At 31.4% G+C, this 24,029-nt stretch overlaps 1 protein-coding gene across 4 annotated transcripts; it reads right to left on the reverse strand.

Annotated features, from left to right (window-relative positions):
* Positions 1–2,465: 2,465 nt before the first annotated feature.
* On the reverse strand, positions 2,466–16,000 carry LOC114367672 (protein TRANSPARENT TESTA 9-like). Of its 4 annotated transcripts, XM_028324863.1 has the most exons (21): positions 15,692–15,997; positions 14,718–14,769; positions 14,552–14,628; positions 14,334–14,467; positions 14,126–14,222; positions 13,927–13,984; positions 13,040–13,148; positions 12,803–12,926; positions 12,529–12,715; positions 12,049–12,374; positions 11,678–11,766; positions 11,534–11,604; positions 9,861–9,971; positions 8,839–8,904; positions 7,623–7,760; positions 6,663–6,768; positions 6,502–6,573; positions 6,330–6,388; positions 6,052–6,211; positions 3,377–3,543; positions 2,466–3,173 (listed from the first exon to the last, which is right to left on the reverse strand). In XM_028324863.1, exons 1-21 carry the CDS (start codon positions 15,742–15,744, stop codon positions 2,853–2,855), a joined length of 2,577 nt encoding a protein of 858 aa, XP_028180664.1. In that variant the 5' UTR covers positions 15,745–15,997; the 3' UTR covers positions 2,466–2,852. The 4 variants fall into 4 exon arrangements, with proteins under 4 accessions (XP_028180664.1, XP_028180663.1, XP_028180662.1 ...); XM_028324862.1 differs by having other exon boundaries at positions 6,330–6,385; positions 14,126–14,467; positions 15,692–15,999; XM_028324861.1 differs by having other exon boundaries at positions 14,126–14,467; positions 15,692–15,998.
* Positions 16,001–24,029: the final 8,029 nt, after the last annotated feature.

Consider the following 24,029-nt stretch of genomic DNA (forward strand, 5'->3'; position numbering starts at 1 on the left):
ATAAGCCTGAAATCATTACGGTTGTAGTGTTGGTGTGCTTTATCTTAATTCTTAAGTGATGTATATAATTTTTTATTAATACAAGATTTAGGATAAAGGTAGATAGCCGATTTAAAATTAAGGCAAATTGTCAATGATAATCAGAATATAAAGATTATATAGACGGATGATTTTTTTAGTTAAACTTAATTCATGCAATTATGAAGATGATTAAAATGCCTACCAAATGAAAATTGAAAAAATAATACAAAATGTGATGTAACCGTGCCATGCGAGAAGCTCTCCTCACGAATTGCTATGAGAATGTTTTGGGTTTGGAGCTAAGATAAAAGAGTATACTAGTTTACTAGACTTAACATACTGATTAGTATAATTATTTCCAATTTTGTTTTTCCTTAATTTGGCATTTTCTTGGTACTATTTCTGCCCTCTCAACTATCTAATACAAAATTAAAACAAAAATTATAGTAATTAGCTTTAAAATAATTAAATTTATAGAAAAACTAATATGCGTGGTCCATTCAAGTGTCTGAGTGTTTCATGTTTGATTTTCCTTAAGTAATTAAAATCTTGGATTTAAATTTTATGAATAAAAAAAATCCTACTAAAAGAACTACCTCCATCACTGTAAAAAATTTCGGCTCAAGTACAATTACCTTCCATTAAAAATACTTGTAATCCTAAACGAAAGAGGTCTAAAAAAAAATTAAAAAAAATGTCCAAGAATTTCTTCCAAAAACAAAATTCTGAGTTAAAGGTACCTCACCCTTCCACGCTACAGTCTTAATGAGAATGCACAGTGATATATATATATATATATATATATATATATATATATATAGGGATGTACTGCAAGCAAGAATTGAAATTGCATGTGAAAAAATAGTAGCAACACACTATTTATTATTTGTTAAAATTTATTAGAAATTATATGCGTCTTATTATCTTAACTAATAGAAAAGAGTATGTCCATAGGAGTGTATTAGACAGAGCAAAATTTTATTTACTGTTTGTTTTTATTCCATAATTTTTTTTTTAAAAATGTCATTATTATTTTTATTACTATTATCTTTTAATAAAATTAAAGAAAAACTAAACGGATTCAAAATCAAGTATTTGATTATTTTAAATAGTAATAGAATGTCACAACTAAAAAAATCATTAAAAAAATAACCTAACATATTATAGATATTCTCAATTTAAATTATACAACTACTTTTTTTAAAATATTTTTTTTACTACACCACGGGTACTCTTTATAGGAATACTTAAAAAAAAACACTAAAACTAACCAAACATATAGATATTTCCAATTTAAATAGAAATATTTTTTTAAGAATTTTTGTCTATCCCACATGTATCTTTTAAGGAAGACAATTGTTTTGCTTGAACTTTTTAAGATCAATATGGGATTGGAAGACAACCTCTCTAAAAATTTAACTCAATACATACCAAAAACTCAAAATCAAAATCACAGATTAAATTAGAACAATTTCGTGTCAATAGTTAAGTTGGAACAACTTTGTATAAAAAAAATGTCTAATTCTAAAATTAAATAAGTTGAAACTATGCTTGGATATTGGAATGTGCCCTGAAACAGGAGCCCAACAATTCCTGGTGTTTCATGCATTACCCCATCAATCATAGTGACACTCCTCACTAGCAGCAGCATCTTCATTCCTATCACCCCAATTATATGTCGCCAAAGGGACAATGTGGGGACTACGAGGAGCTACCACTAAAGTTTTTCCTAAGTTAGTACATATTTTCTTACAGTTACATTTTTTTCATTTGATAACTTTTTTTTTAGTTCAAAAATATTTTTTTAAGTCGAGAGAAACCAATCATACAAAAGTGGGTCTTTCTATTTAAAGAAAAAGAATATGTACTATGAGAGGACTAAAATAATTTCCCCATTTGATGATACAGACACACGGTGTCGGCGTAATAAGTGCACAAAACAGTGGAGTGTGAACATGAGTAAATTCAATTTAGTGTTTTTAATCCAACTTATCTCTGTAATTTTATCTGGTAAATACGAATGCGTGTGAGCAGTGTTCTTTGGAGAGCATTGTCAAAGCATTTTTTATACTTATTCTTATTCAGACCTTTCGAGAATTAAAAAAAAAAAAATCAATGCTCTCACAATATTTCTACGTTGCTATTAACATAATACTTCCATATGGTGCACAATTGTTCATTAATCTTGCATGCTCAAACCTTGGGGAGAATTCCATTAAGTTAAATATAAAACACAAAACTTTTCGACCGAATCTAGTTTGATCCTGTTAAGTGATTTCCCAACTTTTCAACATTGCAAGAAAATGCAGAATATGATTAGAGTATGTGTGAATGCAGAATATGATTTGTGTGTGTGTGTGTGAGAGAGAGAGAGAGAGAGAGAATTCATCCATGTATTACAAATTGACAATTCAACTCAAAGTCATCAGCAATTCCTCATGATATGAAACGAATCGTTGGCTAGCCAGACCTATCATCATTCCATAATCCATATAATTAAGCAATAGCTCGTTAAAATAAATAGAGACACTTGTCTGGACAAGAAGGAATAAAACTTACTTTACGGGGTTCCCTCAAATATACATTTGTTACAGAGCTTAGCAACAATGTAATACAAACAAAAATATGGGGCCTAGGTTAGAGCTCCTAAAGAATGAAAGGCAGCAAAAGGAAAAGACTAATATACAAAAAGAATGATACTAAACCACAGTAGCTAATCTACAAATTTGGTATGTCTATTTGGAGGATATACAAAAAAAGGGTGACCGACTTAATAATTTCCCACCCCTTGAATAGAAAACCACATGTTATTGCAAATAAAGTCAAAGACCTTACACCGAATTGGGAGGTGTTGTTGAATGTGAAGAGGAATCCTCCTCTGGGCCTGATAAATCCAACGCGGTTTCAAGGTTAAGCAAAGGCTTTAGTCTTCTGTGAACCTCATCACTCAGAAAATTAATCTCTTCAAGAATCATGGATAAAGCAGACTTGCAAGACTCCTCATCCCTGAACGCCAATGTCCATCTTCCATCGACAAAAGCTTTTGTCTTTAATTTCCTGTTGGGGTTGAACTTGGCAGGATCCAGAACAGGTAAAGAAGATGGTCGGATCCGCAGATGTAACCATCTTGGGTGTTTATCATCAATCCTGGGCTAAAAAATGAAGACAAGATTATTGTGAAATTATATACTGAGTCATCAAAGTAAAAATAATTGTAAAATTCAATTTTTCCAATTCACTCTTTCATTCTTTGTCAAACTCTAAACCAACAACAAAAATTTGTGCCATTGTTGTCGGCTAACCAAACTACTTGATCCAAAATAAAAATGCAAAGGTGGCAAACAAATATACATACATTGCACCCAGCCAAAGGTGCAGCAACCCGAATAACTCCATAGAGCTTCTTCATTGGCAACTCTTCTGCTAGCACAAGCCACCCAGATGTTCCTGCAGAGATTGCTAGAAAGCAAAAATGGCGCTCTTTGCCCCTTTCGAAAGCAATTCTACAAGGCACAGCATTAACTGCCAATGGAAAATAAGAGCAATTTTACCAAAAAAACAGTTGATTGTCAACCTACAATAATATTATGTAACTCTGTTCTAACAAGGAGTTACAAGTAAAGAAACATATTCACAGACAATAAAAAGAGAGAAAGAAACACCCTCAATTTAGTCCTCCAAAGTCACACACATCACCATATTTTATTAAAAAAAATTGGTTATCATATCCCTCAGATTTAAAACACAATTGTAAGTCTTCTAAAAAATTTGTCATCAAATTAACCTCTCAAAAGATCTAAAATGTCAGTGTGGTTGTCCTTATGAAGGACTAAAGTAGTAAGAGACAAAGAATCTGAGGGACTAATTTGGTTACTAAGAATGAAATATTACCAACTGAATGATGTTTAATAAGTGTTTGTTATTATTATGATTAAATACAAAATTTTACAGAAAGTAAAGTATGAATGGTCCCAGAATTGAGAAACTCCTACAGAGAGAATGAAGTCTGTCCAAACTACCAAATACACACATAATAACTGCCTCCTAACCCCTACTTACATCATGTACTAGGAATACATGGCTGCTATATAACTGATAACGTCCTTCATACATAGACACATAACTACTACATAACTGTCCTGCACTATTAAAGCACTATTAAACACACGACTATCCCAACATTGCAGTATTCTACATCCTGTGAATGTATGTGTATGAAGGTTTTGATGATGCCAAGACAAAAGCAACATAAGTTTTATTTCAAGTCCAAATCAAGACCAAGAAAACAAAGATCAAGAAGAAAGTTAAATCTTAGTCTATCTTTGTTAAAAGAGTCTCTTAGTGATTGCAAAGATTTGGTCTCACAACATAGTTTTTAAATTGATTATAAAAAGGTTTTAAAATACTTTTAACGTTTTCTGAAAAAGGCATTTTTCCACTGACAATCAATTACCAGGCATGGTAATCGATTGCCAGAAGAAAAATTATTTTGAAAAGCTTTTTCAGAAAATTTGAAATTTAAATTTTAAAATTTGAAAGTTGTAATCGATTACCACTTGTCTGTAATCGATTATCAGTAACAGAACTATAAAAATTTAAATTGAAAAGTCATGACTCCTCTTTACATAACTGTGTAATCGATTACCAAAGAGTTGTAATCGATTACCAGTAGGAAAATTTTAAAAGTTACTCTGAAAAGTCACATCCCTTCATAAGTTTTTGAAAAACCACCAAAGGTCTATAAATATGTGACTTATCTACGAAAGTTTTTAGAGAGTTTTTTCAGAATCTTATTGTCTTATCCTCTCAAAAACAAATCATTGGCCAAAGACTTGCAAATCAATTAAGGATTCTTCTAAGAACTTCATCTTGTATCTTATTCTCTAAAAAAGAAAAACATTTGTACTTTCTTTAAAGACATATTGAGATCAAGAGGTTGTTCATCTCTTGAATTGTGAGTTTCCTGAATACAAGAGAAATAGATCTCTCAGGTGTTTAGAAGTTGTAAAAAGAATTTTTACAAAGTTAGTGGAAATCTCAAGTAGATTGTTTGAGGACTGGACGTAGACACAGGAAGTGGCCGAACCAGGATAAACTGAGTTTGCATTTCTCTCTTCCCTATCTTGATTACTTTATCTTGTATATTTTATTTATCTTGCACACTTGAAGTATTCCTCACTGGACTTTCAAATCCTATCAACTAATGTGGTGAGGTGATCATGATACTGATACACGTAATTTTGGCAGACCAAATTGAGGGTTTCCTATAAAAAAGAGTACCATCAAGAGAGAAAAATAAAACTACAATTTGCACAATAAATTATTTTCTAGAAAATTGCCAACATTCCTTCACATTTCAACTGGGCACAATTTTCTCTCTCTCTCTGCAGTTAGGTTTATTTCCAAACAATGTGTATTGGTTTCATGTAACTATTAATTGGTGAAACTGACATAGCATGTTTATAATGCATTTTAGAATCTTGGCTTTATAAGGCCATAAACCCTCCAGTACACATGAAAAACACATGAAAAACAGCTCTTCAACATACCATTTCTAAAACTCATTTTAGGCACAGTATTATGAAAAACAAAATAGAAAAACCAAATTATTCCCCCTTTTCCCCTGTCTAAAGGAACAGGGAGAGGGAATACAGCATAGGGTCCAGCTGCATGGGATATGAATAATAGGATCTTGGAAATATAAGATATGTGTATGTTTTGGTACTATTCAAAATAGGGTATCCATCAGAATTAGGAGTTCTAATAATAGCACACAAATTATAAATTTCCATCTCAAATCAGGAGTACTTGATTAGTGATGCTCTCAGACTATGTTATGCAATTATGATAACTACAGAGTTTATTCTGCTCCCCTGTCCCCTCGCAACACACATCAAAATCCCCAGGTTCTTCTCTTCTTTCTTCTTTTTTCCATTTGAACTTTCCTATGTCTAAGTAATAACTTCAATATATGTAAAAAGTAAAAACAGTCAAGAGAGAATACAGAAAACTCCAGTTATGAACATTTACCAAGGCTGACTTCAGTTCCTGGTTTTGGGCCTGAAACATCAAGTCCAGAAGTTTGGGCACGAGAATTTGCTGGGAGATCACCAGGAGGATAAATAAGAGGTTTCTCAGGCAAAGGTCTACCTAGAGTGAATATTTGAAGCTGGTGCAGAACTACAAATACCTAAAAGAAAGAGTGGGCATGCAATTCATGAAAAACCAGAATTGAAAAGTCCAACAGTGTTAGCATGTATGCTATAGTGCACTTTAAAGAAAATAACAGGCAAAGAATAAGTACAGACCTTCACTAGTTCATGCATTTTTTCTCCAGCAGCAAATGATGAGCCCTCAGGTATATCTTCTGTACAAACAGAAACATCAATTAAGGGCACTCTTACTATTCTCTCCATAACCACCAGCCAAAGGAAAAAAACGAATATTGTAACAGCTCCATGGTTGATGGTACAAGCTTACCTTCTGAAGATAGCATCTGAGAAGGAAAAAGTATGCACTTTGGTTCTTTAGGAGGGTATGATGACTCCATTGCTACAGGTAGAAAACTATTTGGTTATAGCACAAAAGTAAAACACTTGAACATAGAAATCCATTAAGCACAAGATAAGTTATAAAATCACCTTTTTTGCATTTTCTCCACTCATTGCAAAGAACTGTAATAAGAAGATCGGGCCAGAAACCTCTAACCTCCTTTACAAGAGCAGTAGCAGAATTCTTGTATGAAACCTGTATTTGGGAGGAAAAAGATGCAACGACTATTGGGAGATGCAAATAGCAGATATGAGATTCATATATTGAATGCATTGATAAAAACCAAATGGAAATATGGTAAATTCATGTCAATACCCATGCATTCAACATATTAATTGACTATTAATTATTTCATATATGCCATTGGCACATATGCTCCAATGCAAGCAATCATCATACAAACCATCAACAAAGTCACTCACTCACTCATTGACTAGGTTTGCAAATCAAAGAACCATAATTCACTTTAAAAACTTGAACCTTTTGGAATTTAGAAATAACCCCCATTCCATCCCAAAACTAGCAACGAAAGTTTTATCCCACTAGGTGAAGTTGGCTACATAGATCATACTACACCATTGTTAAAGATCAAATTCTCAAGAATATTATTCACAATTCCAACCCAAAACTAGGATTAATAAAAAAAAATATCATAGATGGCGATACTTGAAAAGCATGAAAGCTTTTTGTGTAATTTGTATCAGTATCTTCTCTCAAACTACTCTTAAATTCCTTCAAAGATTTGTGAAAATAATATTAGGAAAAGTAGAAAGAAATTTTAACTTCATAATAGTAAGCAATAACCATTTTTGAGGAAATATTCAGCAACTTCAATAAAAAGGTCTACATAAGAATAATTGAGTCTTCGCAAGTTATACATCTGGAAGAACATAAAACAGATAATGAACCAAGATATTCCTTGTGCCACACTCAAAAATCACTTCAATAAACTAAGCAAAGAGTTGGACATCCTATATATACAAACAATATACAATAGGTGCATGCATTAATTCTGTGGGTGTTGCTGGTAAAGCCTAATATGTTCTTACTTGCAGCAATTCCAGGTGATGACTATTGAATTCTGCCTCGCTGTAAGGAAGCAACTGGCGTAAAAGCCAACCACCATCCCACAGTGTCTCTGCAGATATATTAGAACGGCAAAAGAGACTCACTAATGCATCGAGCACCTGAAAAATGCATGCACACACACACACACACATTATACATAATTAAATTACTAAACATAATGTGATAGAACTTGGTATTGCAGAAATGGTAAATATGGAGACCAACTCTAAAATTCAGAGTAGCCTTGTAGAACAGCAAGAAAAAACACAGAAAGAGATAAAAGTATTGCTAACAATACTAGGAACAACTAATCATTATATGTTTATGTAAAGCATTCATCTATGTTGTCAAAACTAGATCAGACTAGATGGTAGAACTGGGACCAGACATTAGATCATTTCATTTAACCCCAAAAACCAGTTAAATCGGGCAAACCAAGCATAACCAGTTCACTGGAAAAAAAATACTTATTTATTATAAGAAAAACCAATATTATGATGATTAATACAATTCTTACCTACTATTATCATGATTGATAATTTTATCAATTATATTTATTTAGTTTCCTATTGCAGTTGCCAATGAATATTATGACATATTTGATTTAATTTCATATTTAATTTTGAATATTGTGTGTCATGAGTTATGACATTTATAAGTGAAATTTAATTTGTATTATTATGAAGTTATCAATATTATGTTATACATATATAATATCAACAAACACATCCTTGAGTCTTATTTCCCTTAAACTTGCTACAGCCTCCAAGGTAGGATTCTGTTTATCAGTTTATGCCATCTCTTGGGTCTTTGGTCAATGGCTGTTTCAAGTTGCTATTTCTGATATGAAGAGACACTGGGCAGCCTTCCTTTGCTGCATTCTTGAGTTTCTCTCATGCTCCGTGTTGTATTTAATTTCTTATGTTTTAGAGAATATATTATCTTTCCCCAGTTGTACTTTACCTCCTTTCTCTCTAATATAATTCCTTTTCTATTTAAAAAAAAAAAAAAGACATCATTGAGTGGAGTCTACAAAAATACAACCTACTATAAGGAGCCAGTTAGCCAACTATGCAAGTGCTACAGTTCCATTATCTTAAATGAAAAGATATGCCAACCAATAAGGAGTCAAGGACTTTTACAAAGTATAGATGGAACTATTACATAAACAAGACTCAACGAGATGCAAACACGTACCTGAAATCTAGGCACACGAGGGCTCATAAGAAAATCAGAAGGCAGAAAAGATAACCCATATTGCTCCTGTAAAACATGGTAAACAAAAACTAAGGAAGCTAATATCATGTGAAGGAGCTTCTAAATATTAGTAAGAAAAACACAATGGAACATATAACTTGCTCCACAAATACATCACAAAATTAAGTGAATCAAATCAAACATTAATACAATTTAGATAGAATCTATTAGAAATTATCAAAACAGATTCAAAATTTCATATAGCCAATTAGTAAGTATTTATATTGACCCTGTGATACATAGATACTCCAAATAGGCTGGCGCATCCATACCAAAACTGATACTCATAATTCGCCTGCATTTGTGTTTTTGGTGTATGCTTTTATTTTTGGATATCCACCACCCTCAAAGTACTTGCCAACCTCAAAATTATAATATATGGACTCGGGAGATGGATAACTTGAAACTTAGTCTAGGATGGGACAATCACGTGCAGATGTTTCTTTTACACATATGATATACATATTTTATTTAATAACTAATATATAATGTTCTCCCAGTATCTTAAAAAAATGTCAGTATTTAAGTATTGTATCATATCAGATGCTTGTTCCGTCTGGACCCATGAACAAAATATCCCACCAATTTGACAAGATATTTTGTTTCATCCCCACTTGAGCCAAAGTCAATTATGATTCGTTCATCCCAACCCCAACCTGAATCAGTGTCCTACAATTTTTTAAAAATTTATACTTTAACAATTATGTGTTAATAAAAAACTTTTAAACTTAATGAATAGCTTTATATAACATGATATTATATTTATATTGATATTATTAGTTTTGAAATATATATTGAATATATCTTAATTGGGTTTTATACTTCTTTAATTCTATGGTTTAGTTAAACATAATGTTAATATTAATATATTATGTGAATATATTGGGTTGACCCAATCTTGTCTCATATTATCTTTTCAAATAAAGGACTGCTACTAACACTTAAAAACAAGGACTGCAAACCTTGATCTTTTCAAGATAGACATCAAGCTCACATCCACTGCCATCCCTCATCAAGCTATTTTCAGAAGAAAAAAGTTGCTCTTCACCTGAAGCCTCACCAACCAAAGCTTGCTACAGAAATATACAATATCAATCAAATAACATACAACAATAAACCAAATTCATCAAAAGTGGAAAGAAGCACCACTTCACTAGATTAAAACTATGAGCTATCTTCCCCTACTACAGAAATGAGCCCTATTTCAAAATGAACGAAAAAAAATCAATAAACTATCGGGCAAATAACCTTCCTAGGTAAACATGCCAAATCCTCCACCATATCATTGTTTCTTCCACCAACCAAAGAGATTAGAATACCTTCCTAAGATAATTATTCAAGACATTATGTAGATCAGGTTTTCACACATCCTAACTTTATTTCCTCAAAACAAAAGCTCCTTGCCAAAACTTAATTCAGATAAATTCTAAACACAAGTCAATAGTTGATTTCTACTAGTATTTCAAATTTGCAATTGCTGCCATCAACAATTATTTCCCTTTTCTTTTTTCTATCCACAAAACAACTTTCTTATTCTTCCTTTGCACTCTAAGCATTGAATGAAGCCTTCTCCAGCAACTTCTACTACATGTATAGAATATCACATCCAAGAATAGTAGGGATGTTAATATGTGCCATTTAGGCTATTAAAAGAAAGTCTCGACATCTCATTTTTGCAGACAATATAGTCCTAGTTGAAAATAGTCGAGAAAGGAAATAAATGAGAAGTTAGTGATGAATGAATATGGCTCTCATTTAAATAGAAGTAGAATGTAAATTTAGCAGGAAGCGCACCAATCCTAACTTTGAGGATCATACAAAACAAGAAATAGATGGAGATCTAAACCATTGAATTCAAGAAAGGAGAAAGAAATGGAGTGATTTTAGTGTTATGATTTATGACAGAAAGATACCACTCTAACAAAGGAAAATTTTTACCAGTTATAGGACCTAGGATGTTGTATGACACAGAATGTTGGGCGGTAAAAAGTCAATAGAATAAAATCAATGTTGCATTAGATGAGTGGATATACTAGACAAGATTAGGAATAATTTTTTATTGAGGAAGTTGGGGTAGTACCTTTCGTAGAATAGAAAAAAATACAAAAAAGGTAAAACTTTGCCTTGAGCGATTCATGCATGTGTGTAGGATAATTGTAGAAGCTGCAATTAGGGAAATTGATCATACAAACGGTAGCCTAATCTCTGGAGGCAGGGATACCAAGAATCTAGTGGGAAAAGGCTACATTATAGGTTGCTGTATTTACAGATCTTTTAATAATGGCACTTGAAGGTAAATTCAACAGTAATCGTAAAAATGCTAGTCAGGATAAAGTCCTAACGAAAAGAAATAATAATAATAATATCACTTCCTGAGCTCTAATACTCAACTTCTCTGCATATTTGGCATAAAATGCCACATTTAATATGGCCAGCAAATCTTAAAATACAGAATACGGGACATCATCTACAGCAGCAACAATATAACCTTGTGGGATAATTTATTACAAAAATTTGGGCTGTGGATATCAATAGAAGAAATCCTACCTGATGCACCATATTGACAAATGGAGGCAAAAACCAATAGTCAAATGCTTATAAATATAAAATGGGCAAAATGGAAGATGCAACGTACCAATAACTGTTTCTTGTGCTGTTTGCGTTGTGGAAGAATTCCAAGCCTATCTAGCATTGATTCATCAAGTTCTACAGAACAAGATATATTAAGAAAACAGAAATGATGGCAATGGTAAAGCAAACAGATATTCACTGGCACAACCTTTAGTTTGCAGTAGAGTGGCAAGAACACTCAAAGAACCCCAAACTAGTACATCATCCCCTTTAGTAACATATGAAAGCAAAACCTCCCTACATCAATTAGAGTAGACATGATGACAAAAAATTCATCAGAATTGTTAGCAAAAGTCCAAGAATTAGAATACTACTTTTTTATTTGATAGAATAGAAATTGCATGTTGTCACTTCAATTACTCAGTAAAAACTATAGGAATAATAGTTTGAGCTCGCCTGGCAAGTTTACAAATGCTTCCAGATCCAAAGATAAGAAGAAAACACAAGTGAACTGTTTTCAATCTATTAATATATCAACAAAAATCAAGTTTAAATTCAGGTGAAAAGAGAGACCTTTACCTTAAAGCCAAATTTGAACTGCTACAATTATCTTCTGACATAACACTTTCTGGGTTGAAACCTGAAGAACTAGAAGAGTTTGGCACATTCACTGTCAAGCATCCTGCATTGCCCTTGGCAATATTATCATCATCTGGTTCTTGGCTTACGGATGTAAGACCAAATTCAGAGATATAGCCATTGACTTTACCCCTAGAAAATCTTGTAAAGGTCTCTAAGGGATAAAAAAGAGCAACGACTATGGTATTTGCCAAATCTTTGATCTTGACTATCCTTAAGATGCAACAAAGTAAGTAGAGAGAAGTGACAACACCACTTTGCATGTCCTGTATTAATGTGCTACTAAACATTAATAAGAACACGCTGTATAATAAATATTAAATAAAAATCCCCTCCAAGAAAAAATCTTTTAGAGATCCTTGAACAGATGCAAATGTTGATCAAAGTGAACATAGAAAGACATAAAGAGAAGTTCCATACATTAGCATCCACTACTCTCAGGGAAGGAAGAAGTAACGGAAAAATCAGAAGCATCAAAATGCTGTCTGTTATTAGCCTCCCAACATCAGGAATTCCAGCAGAGATAACATCGCTAAAGTAATACAGGTTATCCTCAATTTCATCTACAGCAGCAATAATTGTAGAAGTTGAATCTGGGCATGGATTTCTGTCTCGGTAACAATAATTTCTCTATCAGGAAAGAAGAAAATCTGAAGTTAATATGCCAAAGAGAAAAGAAGATATGATGTCTTACTTGAGTGTTTCAGAGACCAGTCTATTTAAATCCATACATTGATTCCTAAAAAATGAAACCAGGTTCGAGAAGTAATCGGTGTGAGGTACACTGGTTATATATCTATTAACACATTCATCCCCAACTGAAAAGTGCACAGACAATTGTCAGAAAATTAAATATTTTTGCATCATAAGATAACTGAGTTCAGGAAAAAAAAAATGGAGGGGGAAGGCCACGTAAAATAGTAAATCTTACCATGATAAACATTAAGGGTCACAGTACGTACAGCAGTGCGAATCATGTTCTCCTCATGAAAGGCAAAGCGTATTGCCTCAACATACAGTGGAAATGAAACTACTTCATCCTAAATGCATAGAAAAATATAAAAACATTTAGAGATGTAGGAAACAAAGAATTATCTGACATCTCCTTCCCAGAAAAAACATTATTGAAAAAAATGGTTAAATTACTCAGTTGGGTTATTTGGAAATTTACAAGACCCAAACTATAATTTTTTTAATTAGGTCCTGAATCATGTATATTTTTTAATTGAGTTCCTAGGGTTTTTAAAACCGCCATAAATTGTCATTTTCCAACGGTTTCAAGCAACTATAAACTAACCCCAGAGACCTACTATTTTAATTTGGGATCCAATTTAAAAAATCAGTTTAGGGACCTACTTGAAAATTACCAAATATTTTAGGGACCAACTGAGTAATTTAACCAAAAAAAAAATCAACTAAGCTTGAAAGACTGAGCAAAAACAGATGGCCAACTGTGCATATATCCATAAAATTAATAATCTCACAAGATGGACTGTTACAGCTTACAGGAATACCAATTGTTCAACAGGTTTCTGGTTCAAATCTATTCTCTGTATTTAAACAGTTAATTTTTTATCCTTCCATTCATTTCTTTTTTTGATACCAAGAACTTTCAACACAAAGAATCTTCCTTAAAACATGTATTGCCCACTTTTTATAGCCAACAGCTAGAAAAATAAATCAAAAATCACTCTCAACTCTTTTTCCATTTTAAAGCCTTAAATATTATTGTTATTAAGACCATCTTACAGGTCTCCCTTAAGCTAATATTCTGAATAATTATCAGAATAAGTAGATCCAGAGAGCAGAAAAACTTACATTGCGAGTCTTCACAAGCAGAGAAATTGTATTCTTGTTCAATTTTCCACTTATTGCTCTTCAATGACCAGAAGACATTTAACCAAAGAACTAGTTAGCAAAATTATACAAAGGAGGATCAACAAATTTATAAAACCCCAGAAAACAGACTTCATGAATCATAAACTTTCATTCAACAATAGGATGCATCAAAACGAACCTTAAAAAGGATATGTAGTATGACAATAGCTCTTCGTTGTGAAAGTCGAATGAATATGTAATTAGGTAGTTCATATGTTCATTACTAAACATATAATCTGCAAAAGGTACAAAAAAGACGATTATTTTGCCCGTCAACATTGTTAAATCTAGCCGAGAAACCAATGTAACTGCATAATAGGGAACACTGTATTTGGCAATCAACATACATATAGCGTGTTCACTTCTTAGGTTCTGGATCATAATGCTCACTGTCTGTAGCAACTGAAGTGGAATACTAACGGTTCTGCTAAGTTTAAGAACACGTACAAACTCTGCCACAACTTGCTTTTCCATGAAGAATCTGCCACAAGCCATGATATATAAATTGCCAGCACTAAACAAACTTTACTGAGTAGTGAGTAACATAAGCACAAGGGAATCTCACTCAAAAAAGCTTGGGTCGTGTTGGTCACCATATGTTATCAACTCCGCAATAGATCTCAGTGCCTCAATAACAAAATCCTTCCACACATTACACAATTTAGAAAACTAGGAAAACCATGAAAAACGAGTCAAAGAATGTTCTGAGATTAGGATGAAGTTATTATTACCTTATTAACCTCGTTTACTATCTGAACTTTCGCCAATTGATCAGTTAAGTACCTATGCACCATAAGGCAGCAAGACAACACTTAATGAATAAACAAAATATCAGTGAAGTTTACCCGATCATTTTTTATATTATCATTAAGCATACAAAATGAACTTCAAGTCAACATTAAAGAAATCACAACCGGGTTAGCATTAGCAACAAGACTCATATCCTCTATCCCCTCTCCCAATCCCCTTATAAAATGCTGACAACAAAATAAGAAATGCCTCCAAGAGAGAGCCCCAATCTTTCTCTTTGTTATACATATATTTTACCAGGGGGGGACATGATTGGCACCTGGCAAATTTGGAGACACGACAAGGGATTTGTTGCAGAAAAGAAACTAATGCTCTAAATGATACCTATGGAACACACAGCTCTGTGCATTTTTATCATTTAAAATAAGAAAAATGCAAGCAACACATTCCTTGTTAGCTAAAATTTATTGTGAATCACAAAATTGTGCAGGTCTCATTCCTAATTTGATAAACCCACTCTTGATTGTGTAATTTCCAATAAACTTTAGCCAACAATAGAGTGTGTTACAGTCACTCTCCACTGCAAACAAAACCAGTCAATTACATATCCAGTTACCATAACCAATGGAGCATTTTCTGTTCTTCTCAGTCCCTCTCGCTCGCTCTCTGGTGTTATGCACTAAATCAAATTATACCTTGCAACTATTATAATTCAAATCAACAGGCAAAATAGTACGGTAAGTTAGGAAGAGCAGAAAAGTTCAAAAGCCCAAACTCTTCACTTCAATTCAAGCATCCAGCCACAAACAGAAACAACTAAAACAAAAATTCACACACTACAGGTCTCAGGCATAATTGAATCATCGATCGGCCGAAAAAGGAATGCAGATTTTGTCTTTAATTCAATTTGTGTGTTCCAATTTAGGTGGCATTTTACGCAATTTGGAACGCAAACCTGAGATGATCCAAGGTGAAACGATCTCTGGATCTCCAGAAGGAAAACCACATGGTTGTGCGGATCACAGCGCCGAATTGAGCTCACTGAAATTCATGCTGGAATCGAATTCGAAACTTCCGAGCAGCTTCAGAAGAGAGAGAGAGAGAGAGAGAGAGAGAGAAAGAAAGTAGGGTTTTCGAAAGATCGCGATGAGAGAGACTATCACCGAAAGAAGCAGGAACACTTGGCCTCAAATTAACGAACCAGGTAGAAGAAGAAGAAGTTTAAGAAGAATTTCAAGGAATCTTGAAAAGTGATGCAATTTGTCATAATTATTATTTTATTTCATTTAAATTAACAATTAAATAACAACAAGAAGGGACTTGCCACTTGCAGACCGGGATCTGGATTCGACCCAGTTCATCGCATTATGAGGATCGGGTTTGAGCAACATCTTTTTCTTGCCCCAATACGAATCTAAATGGGCCGCTTTCAGTAGTTTCCACGGAATTGTTATTGGCCCCTCCAAAATTGTTTTTATCCCTATCATGCAAGTGCAATTACCAAAATATATTTTCTTTCTTTTTTCTCCCAGCACCCACCCCACTCCTCTCTTCCTTCCCCCCCCTTCCCTTAGGTATCCTTCCCCTTCTCATGTTACTTTTTTTTCGCTTATGACAACACAACAGAATCAAGATTTCATTTTTTTTTATTTTTTGACAATAACTTCCAGCACAACAGAAGATTTCATTGCATTGCAAATTCTAATTATTTAATTAATATGATTTATAAAAAAAAATGTACAACGAAAGTATAATTTTGTTGTACACTATGCAATGGAATCATACTTTCATTGTACATTTCATATTTACCTCCAAAAAATGGAATCATGATTTTGTTGTACACCTTTTTCACAAAACCAAATGTATAATGGGAACATGATTCTATTGTACTAGTGGGGGTGCAAAAAAAATATAACAAAATTGTGTTTTCATTGCACAACGCACTCCACTAGAGGAAGTGTGCTTCTTTGTGCATTATGGGAAAGGGTATTTTTGGAGTTTTAAACTATTGGTAAGAGCTAATAGCAACTCCCTGGTTTCAAATATGAAAAAAATTCTTTTGTCAATTTTTTTTCCATAATTTGATTATTATAGGCTTAAATATGATTTTTTGGTCCTAGAAAAATAAAGTCATTTTGATTTTGGTCCTTTAAAAAAACATCTTTTGATTTTAGTCTCCATAAAATTTAATATTTTTTTGCTTTAGTCCTTGTTGTCAAGTAACAATATTAACTAATGACATAATAGAGATATTAGTAGTCCAATGACTTATCACATTGTTATTGAGTCTAATAAAGTAATTACGTGTATGTATTTTTAGTAAATTATATTTTTAAATTATTCATCGGTTCAAAATAAGTTATGATATTTGACTAACTCATGAGAGATTTAAAAATATTTTCTTTTTTTCATCTTTTTTCATGTTTCTCAATTCTAAAATTTGTCAACTCACTTAAAAAAGCCAAATATTTCTATGTATTATTTTATAAATTGGTTAAATATATTTTATATTCATGTAATTAAGTGTTTATTCAATTTAGCCCCTGCAAAAAAATATTTAAGTCTTTGTAAAATGTTTATTTTTTTCTGTCCTCAAAAAGTGTTTTAGATGATGCTTTGAACAGTAAAAAAAATACTTTAAATAATAAAAAAATGTTATTTAAAACGCTTTAAGGACAAAAAATAAAAACAAACATATTTTGTAAAAATTAAAACTAAAAAAATATAGATAAAAGAAAAATGCTAAAATATAAATAAAATATATATTTAAGTATAATAAATTAATGGAATTTTAGAAGTGTTATGTTACTGTATCTATTGTTTGAAGTTGTCGTTCTTTTGCTTGCTAGACGCCAAACCATTACCATAACTTTCATTTTATCATGGATTGTTGACCCTGTTGACCACATACATCCATGATCCATTATCAATTGCACCATAATTGTTGTTGCACAATAACTAAGTACACGTAGCTAGTTTTATATAGAAGAGCTACGTAATCAGGAAAATAAAATGACAAATTGTTTTTTTGTCTTGATTAGGTAAATATTTATTTTTCTAATACTAGTTTGAGAAAAATACATTTTTCCTTTAGTGAGATACAATTAAATGTGCGTAATAATATAATAAAAGTATGAATATTTTTATAAAATAAAATATTTATTATATTAAAAATACAAAAAAAATATTTTTATATAATTCAAAGTATTTAGTAGAATATATTTAATATTGTCACACCATGAGTTTAAAAATACACAATAATAAAAATATTATACTATCTTACGATTTGTTACACTAATATTATAATATCTTATTAATTCTTTTAAAGATTAAATATAAAGGTTAATATATTTAATATTTTTAAACATGAAAATATTTAATATTTTTTATTCGATAGGGTGAATAGGGTTGGATAATAAAAGTAGAGACAAACAATTGAACTTAATGAGTGAAGTCCAACAAAGAAGCATAAGAGTTATAAAAAGAGGATTTTCTTTAGGGGTTTATTATCCATGTAATAAAGAAGTGAGCATTGGAGAGAGTTAGGTATGATTTGGTTGATTATCCATCAAAAGATTTGAGAATAGGCTCTTGCATCGCCCAACTTTCTTAAACTCTGCCTTGAGTTTCGTCCGCTCCCAACTTTCTTAAATTGTGTTAAGGCTATTTTATCGACAAACTTGGGATCACAAATCGCCATGATAATTAAAATTGAGATTTTAATTAGGATGGAAAGAGAAATAAAAGATCATAACTCGAGGATCACAACTCAAATCATAAGATTCTACGTTTTTACTTAAAACATTTTATATATAATACTACATATACATGAAATATAATATAGATAAAGAAAATAACCTCTAAATCAAAAATTTAAATAAACTTAATTTAAAAAATAATCATAATCATAATAATTTATAATTGCATCACATGTGGATTAATAGAATTACATGCGAGATAATGATGACTACAAAAATGGATATATGTGAGATAAAATAGATTAATTAATCTATTTCAAAATAATAACATATCCAAACACTACTAAAAAAATGATTTTCTAAGACGATCAAAAACAGCATTTAATGATGGTTGTTGACCGTCGTGGAATCTAACGTCGTTGAAAGTGTCAACTTTCAACGACGAGTAAGAAGACACCGTCTTAGAAAATTGGAAACTTTCAAAGACGGTACTTACGTAGGCACCGTCGTCTTTGAAATGTAACTTTCTAAGACAATGCCTACATATGTACCGTCCTAGAAATAAAGATTATTTTTAATTATTGATATTTTTTCCGAACGATATCCCATTAGAAAAAAAAAATATGAATAATTAAAAATAATTTTTATTCCCTTGATTTTAATTAATATTAATAATTAAAAATAACTAAAAATATTAATAATTAATAATTAAAAATAACACTTACATGCAACATACATTAATTGACGAATTTAAAAGATGTTCAATCGTGTGATATATTGGTTAACAAGAGAATGAGTTAACTTCTACATGTACGAACCTAGTCATATCAACTTATATATTGGTGCATCAACTTTGATTTTCAAAAGGGTCAAATTTATATATTTAAAACAAAAGAAAAGCAATATTTTTCATTCTACAATAAAAAAAGATAGTGAGGCTAATGGAAGTAGTAATTTACAAATAATAATTACATGAAGGTGGCTAGATAACTTTGAATCCTACAGATACTTGTGTTTGTGCATGTAAGAGTACTTGCACTCTTTTCAGCCACTCTGTTGTGCGCTTCCTCTGAATGTGACCTCTCACCAATGCCTGCAACGTCACCACTCCCTTTAATGCTCACAGTACTCTCATTGCCTAACAGTTTCAATATTAAAGAGTCAATGAGCATTGAGCAGAGTTAATATCTTGAACGCAATTCACAACAAGGTTACATTCCAAGTTATAGCAAGTAATGATAAGCCTCAGTGACTGTCTCATGGCATTCTCTTAATAAGAAATCAGATGAAGACTCAAGACTCCACACACTGCCACAATAGAACAATCTAAAAAAAATAAAGAGAAATTGATCCTAAGTTCCAACCAGATGTCTCATTACAATATGTGAGAATGGCAACACAGTCCAATGACATAATTCAGGACCAAGTTATGGCATTCTTGTAAGAACTTAAAGTTGAAAATTACCAAGGAGCAAATTGAAAAACTAGTACTAAAGCACTCGTGAAATTAGAATGAACTTTTTAAAATGCACTTTATTAAATATTTGAAGTCATAGTACTAAAACAGATAATATATGATTTCATTCTTGAACCAAACCGAAATTCTCGAGCATTGGTATGACAGAATTAAAATGCACTTTATTAAATATTTTAAGTTAAATAAAAAACAAATATTAAATTATTTTCATACTTATAAAATATACATTTTTTCTATTTTTAACTGTATTACATGTTTAGATACACAAAAACAAAAAACTTCCATTACTCATTACGACTAAGATGGTCAACCAAGAGCAAGGGTAGGAGGGTCCACCTTCGAACCCAGAGCATGCACATGGAAAAACCCCATAGTTTTATTAGTCTTAGGAATTGTGCTAGATAAAGAATGTATGGCAAGGTTGAGCTTGATATCGTCAAGCAAGATATATTAGCAAGGGAATAAGAATAAAGAATAAAAATGTAAAATAGATAGAGAACTAGAAGGAGGAGCTTAATTACCTTCAAAATCTTCTCCCTAGTATGCATCAAGTTGATTGATAAAGGATGAAAGAGTTATGTTTGCAGCTTCTCAATCCTTTTATATATGTAAATAGCTTCTTGATAATCTACAACAAAGGAAATATTTTCTATTTTATTTTATTTTTCCATAAAACATATAATCTATGTCATGTTCAATAATAATAATAATAATAGTAATATATTTCCTATTCACTCTTATTTCTAATTTTAATTTGTACTCACTCGCATTTGACAGGTAGGAGGTTCAAACCCCTACTTGGTTTCTTGTCATAAGGTAAATATGTGTGGAAGTTGGCTTGGACTGGAACATCATCCATCTTCTCTTTCTAATTTTTTTCCAACAAAAAATAAAAATACTAAAATGCTAGTTTCTTTTTAATAAAGGAAATATTTTCTATTTTATTTTATTTTTCCATAAAACATATAATCTATGTCATGTTCAATAATAATAATAATAGTAATATATTTCCTATTCACTCTTATACATTTTTGCCTTAGATCTTTAAACTCAAGTCCAACTTTGCCTTCTTGATTGATTCCTTCTCTGTACCAGGTGGACCAAGTATAGGTGTGATGGCTTCAATTTCAGCATTGGTACATGCAAGCAATAAAAACTCAGGTGGTTGTCCATCAACATCCATTAGGTCAAGTTGAGACTCTTCACTACTATTGTAATTCTAATTCAAGGCCTTGTTGTAGGGTTCTCATTCGGATTGATCCAACATTTCAACAAAATTCCAAAATCCCCTCACCAAGAAAATTCTAAACTATAAAATTTCTTGTTGCCAACTTAAGATCATTAAAGATTAACCTTTGGAAGGAAGAATCTACTAGTGATTCTTGGCTTAAGTTGGAAGTAAATGGTCTTATACTCTCCAAAAGGTCAAAAATTTGTGGAAGATCATGTACACACTAAGAAAATGTGTTGTTCAGAATTCTTCTCAACTTTAATGCTCAAATATATTTTCATGCACAAGCTATGCATGCTTTACATAGGCATTATCAATTCCATTTTAACTTTACTAGTATCACAACATTTTTTGAGCAAGCATTTGAGCATACATTTTGATGAACTCTTCTCAACAATTTTCTAGTGAAGCTTATTGATGTATTCATCTTCATCTATGATATAGTTTAAGAGGGATCTTTGATGTACATGGATAGCAATTAAAGTTTTTATTGTAGGAATAATTTGATAGTGTAACATGTCAAACTTATATTCCATCACTTTGACATGCAACTTATTGTAGCATGTTATGTCTGCTATTGTATTTGATTTATTTAGCCTTTCTATTACCCAAATTGGCTTTTGATTTATTCATAAGAGTGTTAGATAATTTGTTCCTTTAAATTTAGGCACTAGTTTGATATCATTTAGACCTTTATAGCTCAAAAAATATGTTTAAAACATTGCAGTTGTATCATGTTATCCAAACAAAACAACGTCTCCAACTTCAAGTTATACTCAGATTATGATCCAAGCTTCATCAATTCACGATTTCTTCATTATAAATATAGATCTTTCTTCAATATTTTCATAGACTCCAAGATCACCTCAAACTCATTTCTATAGCTCAAGATAAGTCCTTCAAAAGTATTTCCTTTTGTTAATGAAGAACTATGCTGCATATGTTGTTTTTCATTAGTGTTCATAATTTTTTATTAAGAGCAATATTCTTCTTGTTCTTGAGAAATGACTCCTTCACATGACCAACACTTTCTTTTTCGTTTAGTGAGCTTACTAAGTTCATCTCAATATATAGCCTTGAACATTTAAATCTTTTAAGACCTTTCTCACAACTTTTTGAGTATCTTGTGAGTTGTTTTAGTTTACTTCAATTGATGTTTTTCATTGAACTTGTCTTTCTAAATACATTTAAGCAAACTTATCAATGATTTTTAACTTAGAAGGTTTCTGATTTGTCTTCAACAAATTTGCCATAATTAAAATATAAGCACTTTGAACTCAACATATTTTATCTATTAAGTTTTCTTAATGTATCCTTAACATAATCGTGCAATATTAGCTCATCATATAAAAGTATATTTGTTGGAATAAATACTAAAAAGAGTAATCTTTGTGTCAAAATATTTCAATGAATTTTTCATGAAGGATTTCTAATGATATTATATGATAGTATATGTTATAAGCATATTAATGTTAACATAATAAAAAAATCAAAATAAAATATTTTAATATATAGTAAAATTATATATTCTAAAGAAAAGGAAAAATAATATAATATATGTAACTGTAGTAGTATACACACTTAATAATACTATTTTTAATTTTTTAAAATGTATACAAAATAGATATTATCCACTTATTTTAATTATTAAAAATATTTATATATTTTGCATTATATGATAAAAAAATATTATATATATATATATATATATATATATACTTACACATATTGACTTGTATTAAGATCTTGTTTCTATTACTTAATATATTTTTTTCTTAAAAACCATTTCCATGAATTAAAAAAAAAAAACACAAGCGTGCAAAAGTCACGTGCATAGTACTTATTCCCTTTCCTTAAACTACATAAGAAACAATTTCGGCAAGTGGACACTTATTTTTTTATTTGGCTCAGAGTATAACATAAACATATGGTAGATACATTGTGGCCGCAATGAGTATAAGTAAAATATATCTCTAACTAAGACTTTTTCTGAAAAGGTTAGCGCGCTAATGGATCTAGACACTTTCTTTTTTTTTGTGATTATCTAGACACAAAGTTAGTTTGTTTATTGATTGATTTATTTGGGTCATATCAGTAGTCATGGTCATGGCATTATGAACTTATTAGTTATTACATTTACACTTAAATTTAATTTGAAAATCATGGATATTGATTGATATGCGCTATCTTTGGTCTTGTCTTATATGACACAAGTTGGGTTATTAATTAATTAAACAATCTATCAATTAAATGTACATTTTAATTACCTTTCTTAATTAAGAGAACAACGGTCCCATTTCTAGTTCTGGTTCCTTTTTAAGCATAAAAATATAGCAACTTAATAATTTTTTGTTGCTATACTAGGTGATTTAATATAATTCTATATATTAATATATGAAAATGGATCAAAATAGTTGTCTCGCTCGCATTTCTTGCATATGTCGACCTTGATTTGAAATGGATCAAATTAAAAAGGGGTTGTCGACCTTGCAATTTTTAAAGGCTAACTAAGATCGATCGTTTTTCAACTTTCCGCATTACTAATATGACTGAAGGAACCTACGAAGCAACTATGTCTAGTTTTTTTTTTTTTTTTTTTTTTGCACTCATAAAAACGTGATAAACATGGCTTTTGAAGGAACCTACGAAGCAACTATGTCTAGTTTTTTTTTGCACTTATAAAAACGTGATAAACATGGGTTTTGGGGATGATTATGTCTAGGGCAGACATGGTGCTAACGTTATGGCGTGTCGCTGACATGCATGGTGGACTAGCTAGCCATCGTTTTTCAATCTTCACCTTTCGTGTCATCAGCTTTAATTCCGCGAACCAACTCACCATATATATTTCTTTTTTTAGTATTTATTTCAAAACAAAATATGTTCA

The sequence above is a fragment of the Glycine soja genome, chromosome 9, assembly GCF_004193775.1.
Source record: "Glycine soja cultivar W05 chromosome 9, ASM419377v2, whole genome shotgun sequence".
Lineage (NCBI taxonomy): Eukaryota > Viridiplantae > Streptophyta > Magnoliopsida > Fabales > Fabaceae > Glycine > Glycine soja.